Source organism: Arachis hypogaea, chromosome 9, assembly GCF_003086295.3.
Source record: "Arachis hypogaea cultivar Tifrunner chromosome 9, arahy.Tifrunner.gnm2.J5K5, whole genome shotgun sequence".
In the NCBI taxonomy this organism is placed as follows: Eukaryota; Viridiplantae; Streptophyta; class Magnoliopsida; order Fabales; family Fabaceae; genus Arachis; species Arachis hypogaea.
Genome location: NC_092044.1, coordinates 13,366,239 through 13,382,076, shown reverse-complemented (window position 1 = coordinate 13,382,076; position 15,838 = coordinate 13,366,239). Strand labels below are relative to the sequence as shown.

At 30.6% G+C, this 15,838-nt stretch overlaps 1 protein-coding gene across 1 annotated transcript; it reads right to left on the bottom strand.

Annotated features, from left to right (window-relative positions):
• Positions 1 to 11,579: 11,579 nt before the first annotated feature.
• On the bottom strand, positions 11,580 to 14,114 carry LOC112710450 (large ribosomal subunit protein bL17c). Its single transcript, XM_025762663.3, has 2 exons — positions 13,700 to 14,114; positions 11,580 to 12,198 (listed from the first exon to the last, which is right to left on the bottom strand). Exons 1-2 carry the CDS (start codon positions 13,965 to 13,967, stop codon positions 11,789 to 11,791), a joined length of 678 nt encoding a protein of 225 aa, XP_025618448.1. The 5' UTR covers positions 13,968 to 14,114; the 3' UTR covers positions 11,580 to 11,788.
• Positions 14,115 to 15,838: the final 1,724 nt, after the last annotated feature.

The following is a 15,838-nucleotide window of genomic DNA, read 5'->3' as shown; positions in this document are numbered from 1 at the left end:
ATAGTTTTATTAACCCAGATTATCTATATTAAATCACAAAAATATTTCATAATGTGGAAGTGTACCTCTATTCATAAAAGTCTGAAATTGATGGAAGGATTTGGATTTTGTGGTTTTTTCGATTTTCCATAAACAAAGCCTTCTGTATTTCTTAGGCGGCTGAATTGTGACTCTTTTGATGGGGAAAAAGCAACAAAGGTGACTTTGGTATATTGGGGGTCGAAACCCTGAAGGCCTATTTATATTTGAGCATGACACCCATTAAACCCTAAATCCCAAATAAAATAGTATCTAAAGTCCAAAAAATAATATATCTAAAATCCAAAAGATAATTATATAAAAAACAAAAGATAATATCCGGTTTTATTCTCATTTAATTCCAAATCAAAAGTAATAATGACTTATTCAATTTAGCATTTAAAACAATAAATGAGATCACCATTATATAAGTCATTTAATTTGAAATAGCATAATTTGTTATTATAATTAATATATGTATTGCCCACAAACAAATTAGGAAATTAAAACAATTTCCTAACAATCTCCCACTTGGGCTATACATATATTCTTTCTTGACATAATTACATCTTATAAACTTTATGCACGCATCTGAATGCTATTTCTCTCATTACTTTAACAATCTGGTCCGTCTCATACATTAGATATGGAACTACCACAGCTTTTATCACATTAATGTCGTGACTAAACCACGACAATCACCATCCTAACATACTTAACGACATAGATCAAATTTGGATGAGTAATATGGAAATTACATGCCAAGTGATCTCATGCATGTCTATTTCCAGCTAGTCCAACTTTAAAACTTTATTGAGATCAAATACAATACAAATATTGCAAAATGAACATTTCACACAACATGAAATAAACCATCAACTTAATTCTGCAGAAAATAATTCAATATCTGTCATCGGACATATAGCATAAAATAAACTCCCACGAAACCAAGGCATCACTAATATTGACACCCATCCGAGTAATGTGCTCATGAAAGACTTTAGGGATCAATCCCTTGGTTAGTGAGTCTGCTAGCATATACTCTGTATCTATATGTTCTATGAAAATCTGTTTTTCTTAACCTTTCTCCTTGACAACTAAGAACTTGATGTCTGTATACTTCGATTTTGTCAAGCTCTTATTGTTGTTGGAGTATAGTATTACTGACTTATTGTCACAAAATATCTTTAATGGCCTTTCAATGTCATCTACTATATGAAGTTCAGTGACAAAGTTTCGCAACCATATGCCATGAAATCGAAATTAGAGTACATAATGATCTCTAAATTTTCTGATCTCCGATAAATAAGCATGTAATCCTTTGTTCTTTTTAAATAACGCATTACGCGTTTAACAGCTATCCAATGATCCATGTCTAAATTGCTCAAGTATCTACCCAACACTCCCACTATAAATGATATATCGGGATGTGTGCAGATTTGAGTATACATTAAATTTCCTAATGCTGATAAATAAGGTTTGTCATGCATTGTTGTCTTCTCAAGATCATTTTAGGGCATTGCTTGAAACTGAACTTGTCTCTTTTAGTTACGGGTGTGTCCTTTGGTCTATAACTTTCCATGTCATGTCTACTTAAAATCTTTTCGATATAGTTCTTTTGTGATTATCCAAGAATACCTTGAGAACGATCTCTTAGTATCTCGATTCCTAATACAAAAGAGGCATCATCAAGATCTTTCATTTCGAATTTGTTCGATAGAAATTTCTTAGTTTCATGCAACAAGCCTATATCGTCACTGGCAAGCAGAACGTCATCAACTTATAAGACCAAAAAAAGTATTTATTCCCACTGAACTTACGGTATACACACTCATCTATGATATTTACCTCAAAACCATATGAGGTAATGACATGATTAAACTTGTGATACCATTGACACGAAGCTTGTTTGAGACCATAGATGGATTTTCTCCTTTCTCTGTTGGATCTCCTTAATGACACTTCTTGAGGTTGTTGAGCTTGCTGTACGGGTTAGGATTGAGGAGGATTCTCATTATTTTTCTATATTGTAGCAGTATCTTGAGCAACAACAATATTCTCATTGTGCTCTTGTACAGTAACTGGATCTAAAGTAGGATTCTCATTGTGCTCTTGTACTATAACTGTATCTTGAACAATAATAGACACAAAGACCTGATTTATTGTCAGTTATAGAATCCTCATCAAAAGCAACATTCCTAATATTTTCTTCCCTCCAAACTCAACATCCTCAAGAAATATTGCATTTCCCATTTCAAAATAGACCTTGATGCAGGATTGTAAAACTTGTACCACCGTGAACGCTCAGCGTAACCAACAAAGTAGCAACTAATTGTTCTTGAGTCCAATTTTCTTTCATGCGGCCTATAAAGTCGCACCTTAGCTGGACATCCCTAAATATGAAAAAGCTTTATAATGGGGTTTTTCACAGTCCAAATTTCATAAGGGGTTTTGTTAACTATTTTGTTTGGTACCCTATTAAGGATGTACACTGCGGTTTTTAAGACTTCTCCCCAGAGTAATTCAGGCAAGGAAGAATGACTAATCATACTTTTCATCATGTCCTTAAGAGTTCAGTTCCTTCGCTCTGCAACACCATTCATGCTAGGTTTGCAAGGCATGGTGTATTGTGTAACAATACCACACTCCTCTAGGAAAAAAGCAAAAGGCCTGGGATATTGCTCACATGAACCGTCATATCTTCCGTAGTATTCACCACCACGATCAGATTTGACAGCTTTAATTTTCTTTCCAAGTTGAAGTTCAACTTCAGCTTTTGAAAGATTTGAAAACATCCAAGACTTAGGACTTTTCATGAATTAAATATAGATACTCATATTGAGAGTAATCATCTATAAACATAATAAAGTAACATTGTCCATTCCAAGAGACAGTAGGGAATTGGCCACATATATCGGTATGTATCAGTTCTAAGACATCTTTAGCTTTCTCGGCACCTAATTTTCTTTCGATTGTCCTTTTTCCCTTTATGCACTCAATGCAGACTTCAAAGTCCGCCAAATTTAGGGGTCCAAGAATTCCATCTGACACGAGCCTTTGAATTCTCTGTTTAGAGATGTGGCCTAGGCGTTTGTGCCATAATGATGTCAAATTCTCATTTAGTTTTTTTGTACTCGTTTGTAGTATTTCATTATTATAGGAATTTAAGTCAAGCCTATATAGATTATCCACCAAATGACCAGAGAAAATATTATTCGAATTATAAAAGAGACTGACTTTATTGTCTACGAACGAACAAAAATAACCTGATTTGTTCAAATGAGAAACAGAAACCAAATTCCGTCTAAATGACGGTACATAAAATATCTCTAATAAATCCAAGTAAAATCCACTTATCGAACATAATCTAAAGGTTCCTATAGCTTTGACTGCAACTATATTGCCGTCTGCTACATAGATGTATCTTTCAGCATCACTTGGTGGTCGGTTCCATAGGCAACCCTGCATAGTAACACTTACATGAGTAGTAGCAACAGAATCTACCCACCAAGTATCAACAGGTGCATAACTTAAACTAGTCTCAGAACAAACGAAAGTAAGAATTATACATTTCTTTACATGCCAAGTGGCATATTTGGTACAATCCTTCTTCATGTGTCCCACCTTCCTACAGAAGAAACAGGTTGTAGCCATGTGACCACTTTCAGTCTTATCTTGCTGTAGTATCACGCTTTCTTTTATACTGAGAAGATGAAGTCATGTGACCACTTTCAGTCTTATCTTGTTGTAGCCTCTTTTCTTCTTGCACACAGTGAGATATAAGCTCATTTATGGACCAAGTGTCCTTCAGAGTGTTATAACTCACTTTGAATTGTCCAAAGTGTGTAGGAAGGGAAATCAAAATGAAATGCACGAGTAAATCTTCAGACAACTCTAACTTTAGTGCTTTCAATTTTGAAGCAAGACGAGACATTTCCATGATGTACTCCCTTATGTTCCCTTTACCTTTATACCTCATGGAGATAAGTTTGCTCAAAAGACTACTTGCCTCTGCCTTTTCATTCTTAGTAAAGAATTTTTCAACATTCTTTAGGAACTGTTTGGCATATTTATCCTCAGTATTGAGCCCCGCCTCAGGAATTGAGCGTTTCATGATCATAATGCTCATTCGATGGATCTCTCCCACTTTTCTATTTTAACCTCATTGAGATTTTCTGGAGTGGAAGTGAGTCTCTCCTCTCAAAGAGATATATCTAGATCCATACAACCGAGGACAATCTCCACGGTATCCTTCCAAACTTTAAAGTTTGAACCATTCAGCATAGGAATACTGCTAATTTGTGCAGAAACATTGGTAGCTGAAGCCATAGTTTCTAAATTAGAACAAAAGGAACATGCACTAAATATTTAGTTAAATAATGAAAAAAATCCATATTGAGATATCTAGAACATTAATTTTCAATCTTTGGATAACTGTAAGTGATATTCTCATTGTAGTAATCAAATATTGTCAAAATTCTTGTCACACATTAAGCCTTTCTTTGGACCAACTTAATGCGCACGTAGAGACTTAAACTTCTCAACCTATTTATTACCGCATATATTTTCTATTAATTGGTCAAACAATAACCTTTCTTTGGGCCGATTATTGACCGCATAATTAATAGAAAAATAAACAAAAGTGTGCAATGCTTATTATTTGGCTAAATAATAAACTTCCTTTGGGCCCGATTATTATCCGCATAAATAATAGGCATTACTTTATTCTTAATTAGTTATCTAAACATGTATTTACTATTAATATGTGTATATAATTCGGCCAAATATAGACCTTCCTTTGGGCTGACCAATATTCGCATAAATTATATATTACCATATTCCTTATGTTTTGAATAAATCAATTTTTACAAAAGAGGCTATTTTGACAGCATAATGTTCAATCAATTTATTCCAAAACTAAATCTGTATAAAATATGTGAGTATAATAATCCAAATTGTTACTAATTTTCTTATGTAACAATTAAAAAATATTTAAATCACAAAAGAATTTAAATTTTAATGATATCTTTTCAGACTTTTAAAAAAATTATAATTTAATAATACTCCATCAATATTTCAAAGAAAATTATCAATTTTACAAACAAAATAAAATAGAACATGCTTTACACTTTCTGTGCGCAAGAATGTATATATAATCAAAGAATAATATATATATATATATATATATATATATATAAATGACAGAAAACGCAATCTGAGTTCAACGCAAACAAAAACAATGCATATATATAGAAGCGTTTTATACACGAACCAAAATTTATATGTATGTATATACGAACCAATTTATATACATTGACGCACAATGCAAATAAGTTCGTATGCATGTAACAATTTCATATCGTGAACAACATACATATATATTGATTTGATAACAGAAAAAAACAGAAATTGAATATTTTTTATGATTAAATTATGGATGGCTCTGATATCACTTGTTGGAATAAATAATTTTATTAACTCAAATCATTCATATTAAATTACTAAAATATCTCATAATTCGAAAGCGTACTTCTACTCATAAAAGTCTGAAATTAATGGAAGGATTTGGATTTTGTGATTCTTTCGATCTTCCACAAACAAAAGTGGTTTTGGTATATTGGAGACTGAAATCCTAAAGCCCAAATAAAATAATATCTAAAATTCAAAAGATAATATATCTAAAATCCAAAAGATAATTATCTAAAGAACAAAAGATAATATCCGATTTTATTTTCATTTAATTCCAAATCAAAAGTAATAATAACTTATTCAATTTAGCATTTAAAACAATAAATGAGATTACCATTATATAAGTCATTTAATTTAAAATAGCATAATTTGTGATTATAATTAATATATGTATTGTCCATAAACAAATTAAAAAATTAAAATAATTTTCTAACACTATACAGATAATCTTATTGTTAAGAATTTTTATTTATATTAAGTTATTAACTAAAAACAATCAGACTTGTATCTTTGATTTAAATTTCAGTATATCTTAAAAATATTAGATATCTCTATGATCTTGCTAATCAATTTAAATTAACACAGCAAGTAGATATCTCTTTTGTTTATCGATGGTTTGAGATTTTATTTGTAATTTTAATTAAATTTAAATAAAAAATCATTTTAAATGAACAAAATAAATTGAAATAAGGTTTTGATATCCACTCAAAAATAGATTTGGTCACAAAATAATCTCTATACGAAATGCCCTACACAATCTTTAATAATCTGTTATTAGAATTAGAGATGCCAGGGCAGGTACTCTCTTCCACCCCAATGCCCCATAACAATTATAAATTAAATCAATCTAACATAATATAACGCAATTCAATATAATCTAATATGATTCAACATAATCTAACTTTCAAACTAAATATGCATAACATATTCATTACAAAAGAAACAATCATTTAAAAGAAAATAATATAAATTAAAAATTAAAAAATCATATTTAATAATATTTTTTATTATAAATTAAAAAAATCATTATTTAAAAAAAAACAGTTTATTTGTGAATACTCTTGTGTACTTCTTTATATACTTTAAAATTGATTATAACAATTGTCAATTTGTCATTATTCGTTGTCAAACTTAAAAATTTGAGTCAGCTAATTATTTACGAAAGAATTCGAAGTAAAATTTAGTGGAAGCACGATGAACTTTATAAAATTAACAAGGTTTGTTAGGGTGTGCGGTGAGATAATCTTAAACAAAAAAAGTAGCAGTGTTAAAATTTTTGTTTGGATTACGAATGCAAATAATATTCAAGCTATAATGGACGGATCAATTACACAAATTTCAGAGGTCAACAATTTTTAATAATTTTGATAATTATTTAGTATCATAAATATTAAATTATGATAAATTTTATTAATTTATTTGTATAAATTTTAAAAATATATAAATATAAATTATATATTTTTTGTATGTAAATATTTGTACATATGAATATAAATTAAGAGATTATTGTCCACCTTCTTCGTAACTAGGTTTATGGATTAAATATTGACTTAAAATAATATTTTATGTAATATTTTTAAATCAATTATTTAAAATAAGAGAGTGGTTTGGAATTAAAGTGGTGTCTATACATGCGCTACAGTGTTAGACTATATGTCCATATGAATGGAATGTCAAAATACTCCATTGTTAAATAAATTCTCAGTAATTGTTGCATGAAGTTCATCACTTTATTGTTTATCTGGTATTGTTGAAATTTTCAAACTATTTAAAAAATAAAATATTCTTGGACACATAATTTACAAGGTCAGAGTAATTATAATTGGTGGAGAAGAATTGAAACGTGATTAAAATAAAAATTAAAATAACAAAAAAAATTTCATTGTGATTTTCAATTTGAACAAATACAAATATTAAATTTTCAATTGATTTATATTTAAAATTTTATTTTTACATATCTTTGTTGTAACATGAACTAATAAATTGGTATATTCAAGAAAAAATCTACCAACAAATTATTATTTTTATCGGAAAAAAAATAAAGAATCAAAATCTGGAATATCTCCTGGAATCACAAGATCAGCAAGACACTCTGGTAAATCGTTTGAGTCGTTTTCTTTCTGTTGATCAGAAATTTCTAAAGTAGTAAATTTGAAACCTTTGCGATCTGATGGATAACTTCTTGCTATTCGTAGATTCTTAGTCCTTGACTTTTTCATTATCTTTTGTGGGTATAAGGTGGCCAAAGTTTGCAATAGTATATCCTTATTCCTAGTATTGTAATGATGCCTTGATCTCATTGTTCAGTCTTTAATTATTGTCTAATTGATAAGTTTGAATTTCTGATAAGAAACAAACAATTTGTGACTGATTAACTCTCGAGTCTCGATTTGCCGAATTAGAAGATAGAGTGAGAGAAAAAAAGGTAACGAATAATTTGTGAACATATACAATCAATTTATTAGGTAATTCAATCAATTTATTAGGTAAAGATAATAATGTAAACTCGACTTTATTGTAATTTTGTTATCTTATCTTATCTAAGGTTATGAAAATCGGACTGATCAATAAATCGGTAAAGTTACCACGGTAAAGTTACCAATTTACTGATTTGATCGAGATTTCACCAAAATTTAATCGATTTAATTAAATATTATAAAAATATTAAAAAATTTATATAATTTTTTAAATATATAAAGTCATCCTATAATCTTTTATCGATAGAACTGAGATGCTCTCAGTTTCAATTTTTCATACTTTCTAAAACCAAAATAAATAAATTAAAAAAAAAAAATTCAACTAAATAAAGAAACTCTTCATCACAAATCATAATTAACAACAACTCAGACAATCCAAAAAATTAACAAATTATTCCAAAATCATTCTAATAAATAACTCAAAATCATTATAATCAACAGAAAAAACAAAAAACAAAAACAGCAACTCACAATGGTTACAATCAACCAAGATAAAAGGATTCAACAGCGACAAAAATTCTGTCCGGAAATCAGACTCCAAAATCAACAGAAGAGCAATTCAGAATCTGAGTATCATTATAATCAACTCCAGTTTCATAAATATTGGCAAATCAAAATAAAATAACAAATTCACAAAATCAGTAACACAAAACGTCAGAGGATCAATAACAAATTCTTTCCAAAAAATTTAACAAAATAAGCACAAGTTTCATAAACATTGGCAACTCAGAATAAAATAACAAATTCACAAAATCAGTAACTCAGAATGACAAACCCTAGATTAGCAACTTAATTATTAACAGTAAAACCAACAAACACAGAGGAGACGAGGAGGAGGCAGCGACACCGGCGAACACAGTATTATCAAAATCCAAGTCACAGTGCTTACCGGCGGCGAGGAAGAAAGGGAGTGACGGCGATGACAGAGGAGACGGCGACACCGGCAAACACAGAGAGAGAGAGCTCGAACACAGGAGACAACGACGGCCACAGAGCTTCCACACGACGGCGAGGAAGCTTCCTACGATGGCGACACAGCTTCCAAGGATGGTGACAGATCTTCCTATAACGGCGACACAGCTCCTGCGACGGCGACGGAGCTTCCGCACGCGACGCCCCTACCTAGCGGAGACGAGTTCGGCGATGACAATGAAGCGTGGTTGCGTGGCTCTAGGGGCTGCGGGGCGCGGTGGCTAGGGGCCTGGGGGGCTAGGGTTCTTTGTGCCTTCAATTTAAAATTTGCAGTTCAGTTTCAGAGAGAAGAGAGGAATGGGGTTGGGAGCGTTGGGGATTTAGGGTTCTTTTATTAATTTTTTTTAAGAATTTAAAACGGCGCCGTTTGAACTTTAGAGGGAAAAAGGGGAGGGGAGGGGGGGGGGGTCTAAACCGAAAACCTTGTAAAAAATCGACTAATTTTAACAATTCACCGGTTAACGCCGGCTCGACTGATATTTTGACCGATTTTTTTATCTGACAATTTAGAGAGTTAACCGAATTGGATTAATGACCGATTTTCAATTAATTCAATTGAATCAACTAATCAATTCGATTTTTAGAACTATGATCTTATCTTAAAAATAAAAAATTTGAACTATGGATATTTTGTTGTTAATAACTCTTATTTATATTAATTGAAATCAAATCAATGTAGTATCTTTGATTCAAATTTCAATTTATCTTGAAAATATTAGAGATTCTTATAATCTGCTAATCAATTTAAACTAAAACATTAGATAACTTTTTTATTCATGGATGGTTAGTTGAGATTTTATTTGTAATTTTATTTAAATTTAATTCAAAAAATAATTTTAAATGAACAAAATAAACTAAAATAAATTTTTGATATCCACTTGAAATAGAGATTTTGTCTAAAAAATAAAGTCCTAACTCAAATATCTTAAAAAAATTCTAAATCTCTATGTGTGAAAACTCTACACAATTCTTAATCTTCTGCTATTAAAAGCTATATGTTAATGGTTTTCATGGTTTAATAGAATATTAAAAATTTTTACGTACTAGTTACGCTAAAATTTAAAAAACAAAAGAGAAGTGCAGAGATATTATTTCAAACAAATGCAGCAAGTGAATAAAACCCCACAAGAAAAATTAATTAGAATATGTCTTTTTTGCCGTTTAAAATTAAATCCAATTTTTTATTTTTTTAATAAATACCTTCAGGCTGATTTATGAATGAAAATTTTCTTCTACGTCAAGAAAGAGCATGTCTTTTTGCACATATCAATTAAGATCACATATCAATCAATTTATGTGAAGATAATAATGTAGACCATTATTATATCTTTGAAAAGAAGATATTTGTTTCTTGCCCTTGAGAAAATTACCAACAAACAAAACAAAACTATTTGAAATTACAATCTTGATTTCTACAAGAAACTATTTAGGTTAATAGTTAATGTGAAACTATTTGTACCAATTTATTCGAGCTTTAGGTACTACAAAATAAAGTATCAGATGTTTTTATATATAACAACTAAAACTAAGCCAAGATAATTTATTTCGTATTAAGAATTTTGTCAAATAATATAGTTGATCAGATATAAAGGCAAATTCTGTGGTGCCCATAATTTTGGTATCGAAATTACTGAATTTGTCTTTTATGGTAAGTTTTAAATATTAAAAAATTATTTACTTTTATATTTTTTAATTTAAATATTAATTTTTGAAAAAGTATAAGGAGCCAATGAAATATTTGTATAATGTGTACAATAGAGGTTTAAGGAGTATTAGAGATATAATCATTAGTGTTACCTTTTCCCATCAGTAGGTCAAGAGTTCGATCCTTGGTGAACTCCAAAATCAGTTTAAACTTTTGGGATGAGTGATTTCATGACCTGAGATGTTTATTATCCTAGTAAACGGATGATTATTCTGGATAATATGAGTGATGCTCATTTTGTAACTCAATAGCCCATTGTACACATTGTACACTTAAACCATTGACTTTCTAGCACTACTTTTAATTTTTATCTCTTTTTAGTAAATAAGACAAATTTATATAGGCACCGTACATAAATACCTGAGAAAGTTTTAGTTACCAAAAAAAAATTGTTTGTGCTGTATATATTTATGTAGAGTGCTATCAATTGCTATGAACACAAAGTGAATAAAGAACTCTTGAAAGAAGGGTGCTTCAATTTAATGCTGATGACAAGAGAAGTTCAAGTTAATTATAATTTAATGCGTGTATATATAAGGCATATAATTTTGTTATCTTATCTAACAATAAGAGATTTGAACCATCCGATTTAGATAATCTTATTATCTTCCAACGTAATAAAATAACATCATTTTTTTATTTCCGATGAGATATTCGAATTAAAGATAAAAATTAGGATTACTCAATTCATATGGATAGATTTATGTATATATAAATTAAGGCAATTTAATGATTTTACATATACTGCCACATTTATTAGGGGAAAATTAGGTTAACAAGTTACAGAAATTAAAAATAAAGTGCAGGGACCCGATTATTTTAAACAAATGCTGGCAGTAAACCCAAAAAGGAGACAAATAATTTGAGCATTTCCTTTTGCCGTATTAAAATTAAATCCGGTTCTTTTTTTCCTTTTTTAATAAACACCTTCAGGCTGATTTATGAATAAAATTTTTCTTCCTCGTCAAGAAAGAGCATATCTTTCCATACATAAAGAAATAGATGAAACTAGAGAACGAGTAAAAGAATAAAACATAATACAAATACAAATAAACATTGAAAATTTTCTGTAGAATCAACTTAGCATTGGATGGATTATCAACCCTAAATCAATTTACCATTTCTAGTAATTGCAGTCAAATCAAGGCTACACAAGTTCAATGAATGCCATAGGTGCATTATCGCCCCGCCTCGGTAGGGTTCTTATGATTCTTGTATAACCCCCATTTCTTTCACCATATCGCTCTGGAACCTCTGCAAATAAAGCATGAACAATCTGCTTCTCATAGATGAAGCCGAGGGCTTGCCTCCTTTTATGAAGAGAACCATCCTTGGCCAAAGTGATCATCTTATCGACATACTTCCTAATTGCGCTGGCTCTTGCCCTGGTGGTTTTGATGCGACCGTATTTAAGGAGCTGAGTTGTAAGTCCTCGAATAAGTGCTCGGCGCTGATCAGGGGGCCTGTTGAGTTTGGGCACTCGCCTTCCATGCCTCATGGCAGAGACACGACCACCATTGTCGATAATGGTGAAACAGTGATCAAAGCCAGTGAATTCTGTACCAAGAAGAGAAAAAGCAGGTAGTGTTTAATGCATATCGAAGTCAGTGGAATCCAACTACAATATTTCAAAGCCTCATTCGTACAAGAGGAAGCAACACACAGCAATCTCTGCAGCAGTCATACAGTGTGATCACATTTCTTTACTTGATCTAACAAGACCAACACGTTGCTATAGATTGGTTCCTATCAGATTAGTTTCTTCAAACATATTAACCAGAATACACATCAGTAACAACTTTCACAGTTCCATTAAGTTTATCAATCAATTCTAAACGGGAATGAGGAATAAAAAGAAAACAAAGTGCCAACCTTCTTGATATTAAAGAGTCATCACTAAATATTAAGTAGCTGAGTTGTTAATATTTTACACCACGTGCCATTAATATAAGCAGCAAACGTAGAACGTTAGGTGGGTGAATCGCAGCTATCTTCTACCAAAAAGCAGTTTCAGTACAAACTTATAACAAGACACCGAGCAAAATTAAGCATTTCTGTTTCACAGATAAACAGCGGACTAATAATATTTTGATACATCAGAATTAAATAAAATGCTCAAGCTAATATAGGGTAGCTCTTGCAGCCAAAATTTTAACTCAACTTTGGTGTGAACTGAAACTAACAAATTACTTATTTGCACCTAGAACACCGTGATTCATAATTCCACATGTCAATGTTCCAAGTTAATGTAGCTTGAACTTAGTAAGATCACTATATACATATATAGACCCTAAGACTATAAAACGATCCTCGTTTACTCAAATTAACACGATCTTGTTTTTATTTACAAACTAGAGTCAAATGTACCTAAATTAATCTAGCGTGAGCCAGGCAAATCAACTATAGGCTAAAAGCCTAAAACAAAAATCTCCCAGCTTTGGTTCTTTTCATTCAAAATACTCAGACTTGCAACCATGCTCAAGGGAACAGCTGCTACACCATTCGAATAAGCAAAACCACTGCTTGTTCGATATAAAAAGAGATAGCAAAAGACATATATTCCTATCTTCATGACAAAACTTCATCAAATACTCTAACGGATAATCACTAATTTGATCCAAAAAAATCAAAATGCTGATAATTTAGCCTTAGAACATTATATTTAACCAAGATTTCCCAATGAACTTGCACAGTTGGACTAACAAAGCAATCATTAAGACTGCTTTTGGATCCAAGGACACGATGGGATAGTACATTGAGACAAAGAGAAAGACAAATTCGTTCTTAATCCCACCATGTATCTCTCTTTCTCTTTCTCTTTCTCAGTACTACCAATCATATCTATCTACCTCCTTGTTTATGAAAAATTAGTTCCTAAGCAACAATTTGCTGAATCCTTTAGCAATAACAGAATCTATCATTGGAGTAGCTGAATTGTCAGGAGCCTTCTCCCATATACTAGGGTTCAAAACAGTAAAATAAAAATAAAAAGCAAGAAAGTAATTTAAAAAACAGTGCTAAAGCAGCAGAAATTGAAGCAAGATGGGTATAGATTTACCTGAAGAGGAAGAACCGGAGAGGAAGAGAGGGTGGAGAGGGGCAAGGCCAGTGAAAGAGGGAAGAAGCGCTTTGGGTTTGGAGCGCGAAATTCGGAGCGTTCGCGAGGAGGAAGAAGGAGAGTGAGGGAAGCGAATTGAAGAAGCAGGAAGAGGAGGAAGGGATGGGAGAGTGGAACGGAGGGAATTCATGCACCAGCTGCTCCTGCTGGTGGTGTCAGCGGCGGCGGTGGTGGTTGCAGTGACCGCAAAGGGTGAGGAGAGCGCCATTTGTGACGTTGAGAAACGAGGAAGAGTGTTTGAGCTCTGTTATCCGTCCCACAAAGAAAAGAAAAAGATAAACTAGAGAGAGAGAGAGAGAGGTGTTTGTGTTTTGGCCAATTTTACGAGAAAATGAACCTCTTTAAATTTTTTAACACTTAAAAAAATAAAGTGTGATTTTTTATCATTAATTTTATAAATAAAACTAAAATTAAATATGAGAGAAAAGACAATAAAAAATAAGAGATCACAATTAATACTATTTAATTCTTTTTATAAAAAAAAATTCACTCTTATTTTATGATGTCTTTTGTTTGATGTCTAATTTTGTCTAAATTATTTTTTATAATAATTTTAAAATATTTAAAATTTTTTAACTTTTATACTTTTAAATTTAAAATTAATTATTTTATCTATTTTAGTAATTAGACAATATTTTTTAGGTATCATAATAAATACTTTGTATTTTTTACTTGCGAGATAATAATTATGAGTAAATAGCTGCGATTGGATTTGGATCAGAATCGCTGTGATTTTTTTTATATAAAATTAAGAGTGAAACTTAAATTTATAATCTTTAAATGAGTATAAAAGATGGTGTTTATTACGGTACGATAATAAATTTATACGTACTGATATGTTTAAAATATAGACAAATAATAATAAGTCACGTAAAATTTATTTTTCACATTAACATTTAATTTTTGTTTTTCTAAATATATATTATATCACCACTTTTATTAATACACCTATTTAATTAAATAAAAAAAATATTTTTTATTTAATTTTATAAAAAATCTTAAACATCCTTCTTTTATTTAATTAAACAAAAATATCCTTTTAAATTAACAAAATGTTAGAATTCAATTAATCCTAATTTTATTGTTTCAAATAATTTAAATAACAAAACAAAAACATATTAAAAAACAAAAAATCAAAATTTTTTCATCTTCTCCGATTTCTCTAATGATTTGTGCCCCCTCTAAGCAAAACATATCAAAAAAACAAAAAATAGATGGTTCTTCATCTTCTCCCATTATCCTTCTGAAGCAAAGCAGTAAAAATCTCAAACCAAAATCCTAATTTCTTTGTCGCCGCCCATTGTCGAAGAACATTTGCCGGGCAAACAACAAATGTACCAGCAGCTGGCCATTCTGCAATAGGTTGTACATTATCAGACTCTTCTTTATTTTCAAGCTTTTCTACATCCACAGTAACATGATCATCTTCATCATCCAAATTCAAAGCTTCAGCTTTATGATTGGATGCATCGTCTGTTTTAGATTTTGAGAGCAGTAACCTCTGCATTAGGATGAGGGCAATCATTGAAACTGTCTTGCCAAGACCCTGTTAGAACAAGGGTTTGGTGTTCAATTAAAAGCAATAAGATGTAAAACATCGAGGGCCATTGACTAGATACATAAAAGATGACCTGATCAAACTATTGGCTAGGGTTTTAGTTTGGATTTTCACTGCCTTGTTTTAAAGGGATAATTCGAGAAGATAAAGAACGATTGATTTTTTGTTTCTTTGATATGTTTTGCTTAGAGGAGCACGAATGATTAGAGAAATTGGAGAAGATGAAGAAATTTTGATTTTTTGTTTTTTTAATATATTTTTATTTTGTTGTTTAAATTATTTGAAACTATAAAAGTAGGATTAATTGAATTCTAAAATTTCGTTAATTTAAAAGGATATTTTTGTCTAATCAAATAAAAAAAAGATGTTTAAGACTTTTTATAAAATTAAATAAAAAATATTTTTTATTTTTATTTAATTAAAGGATGTATTAGTAAAAGTGGTGATATAATATATATTTAAAAAAACAAAAATTAAATGTTGATGTGGAAAATAAATTCCACATGGATTATTATTATTTG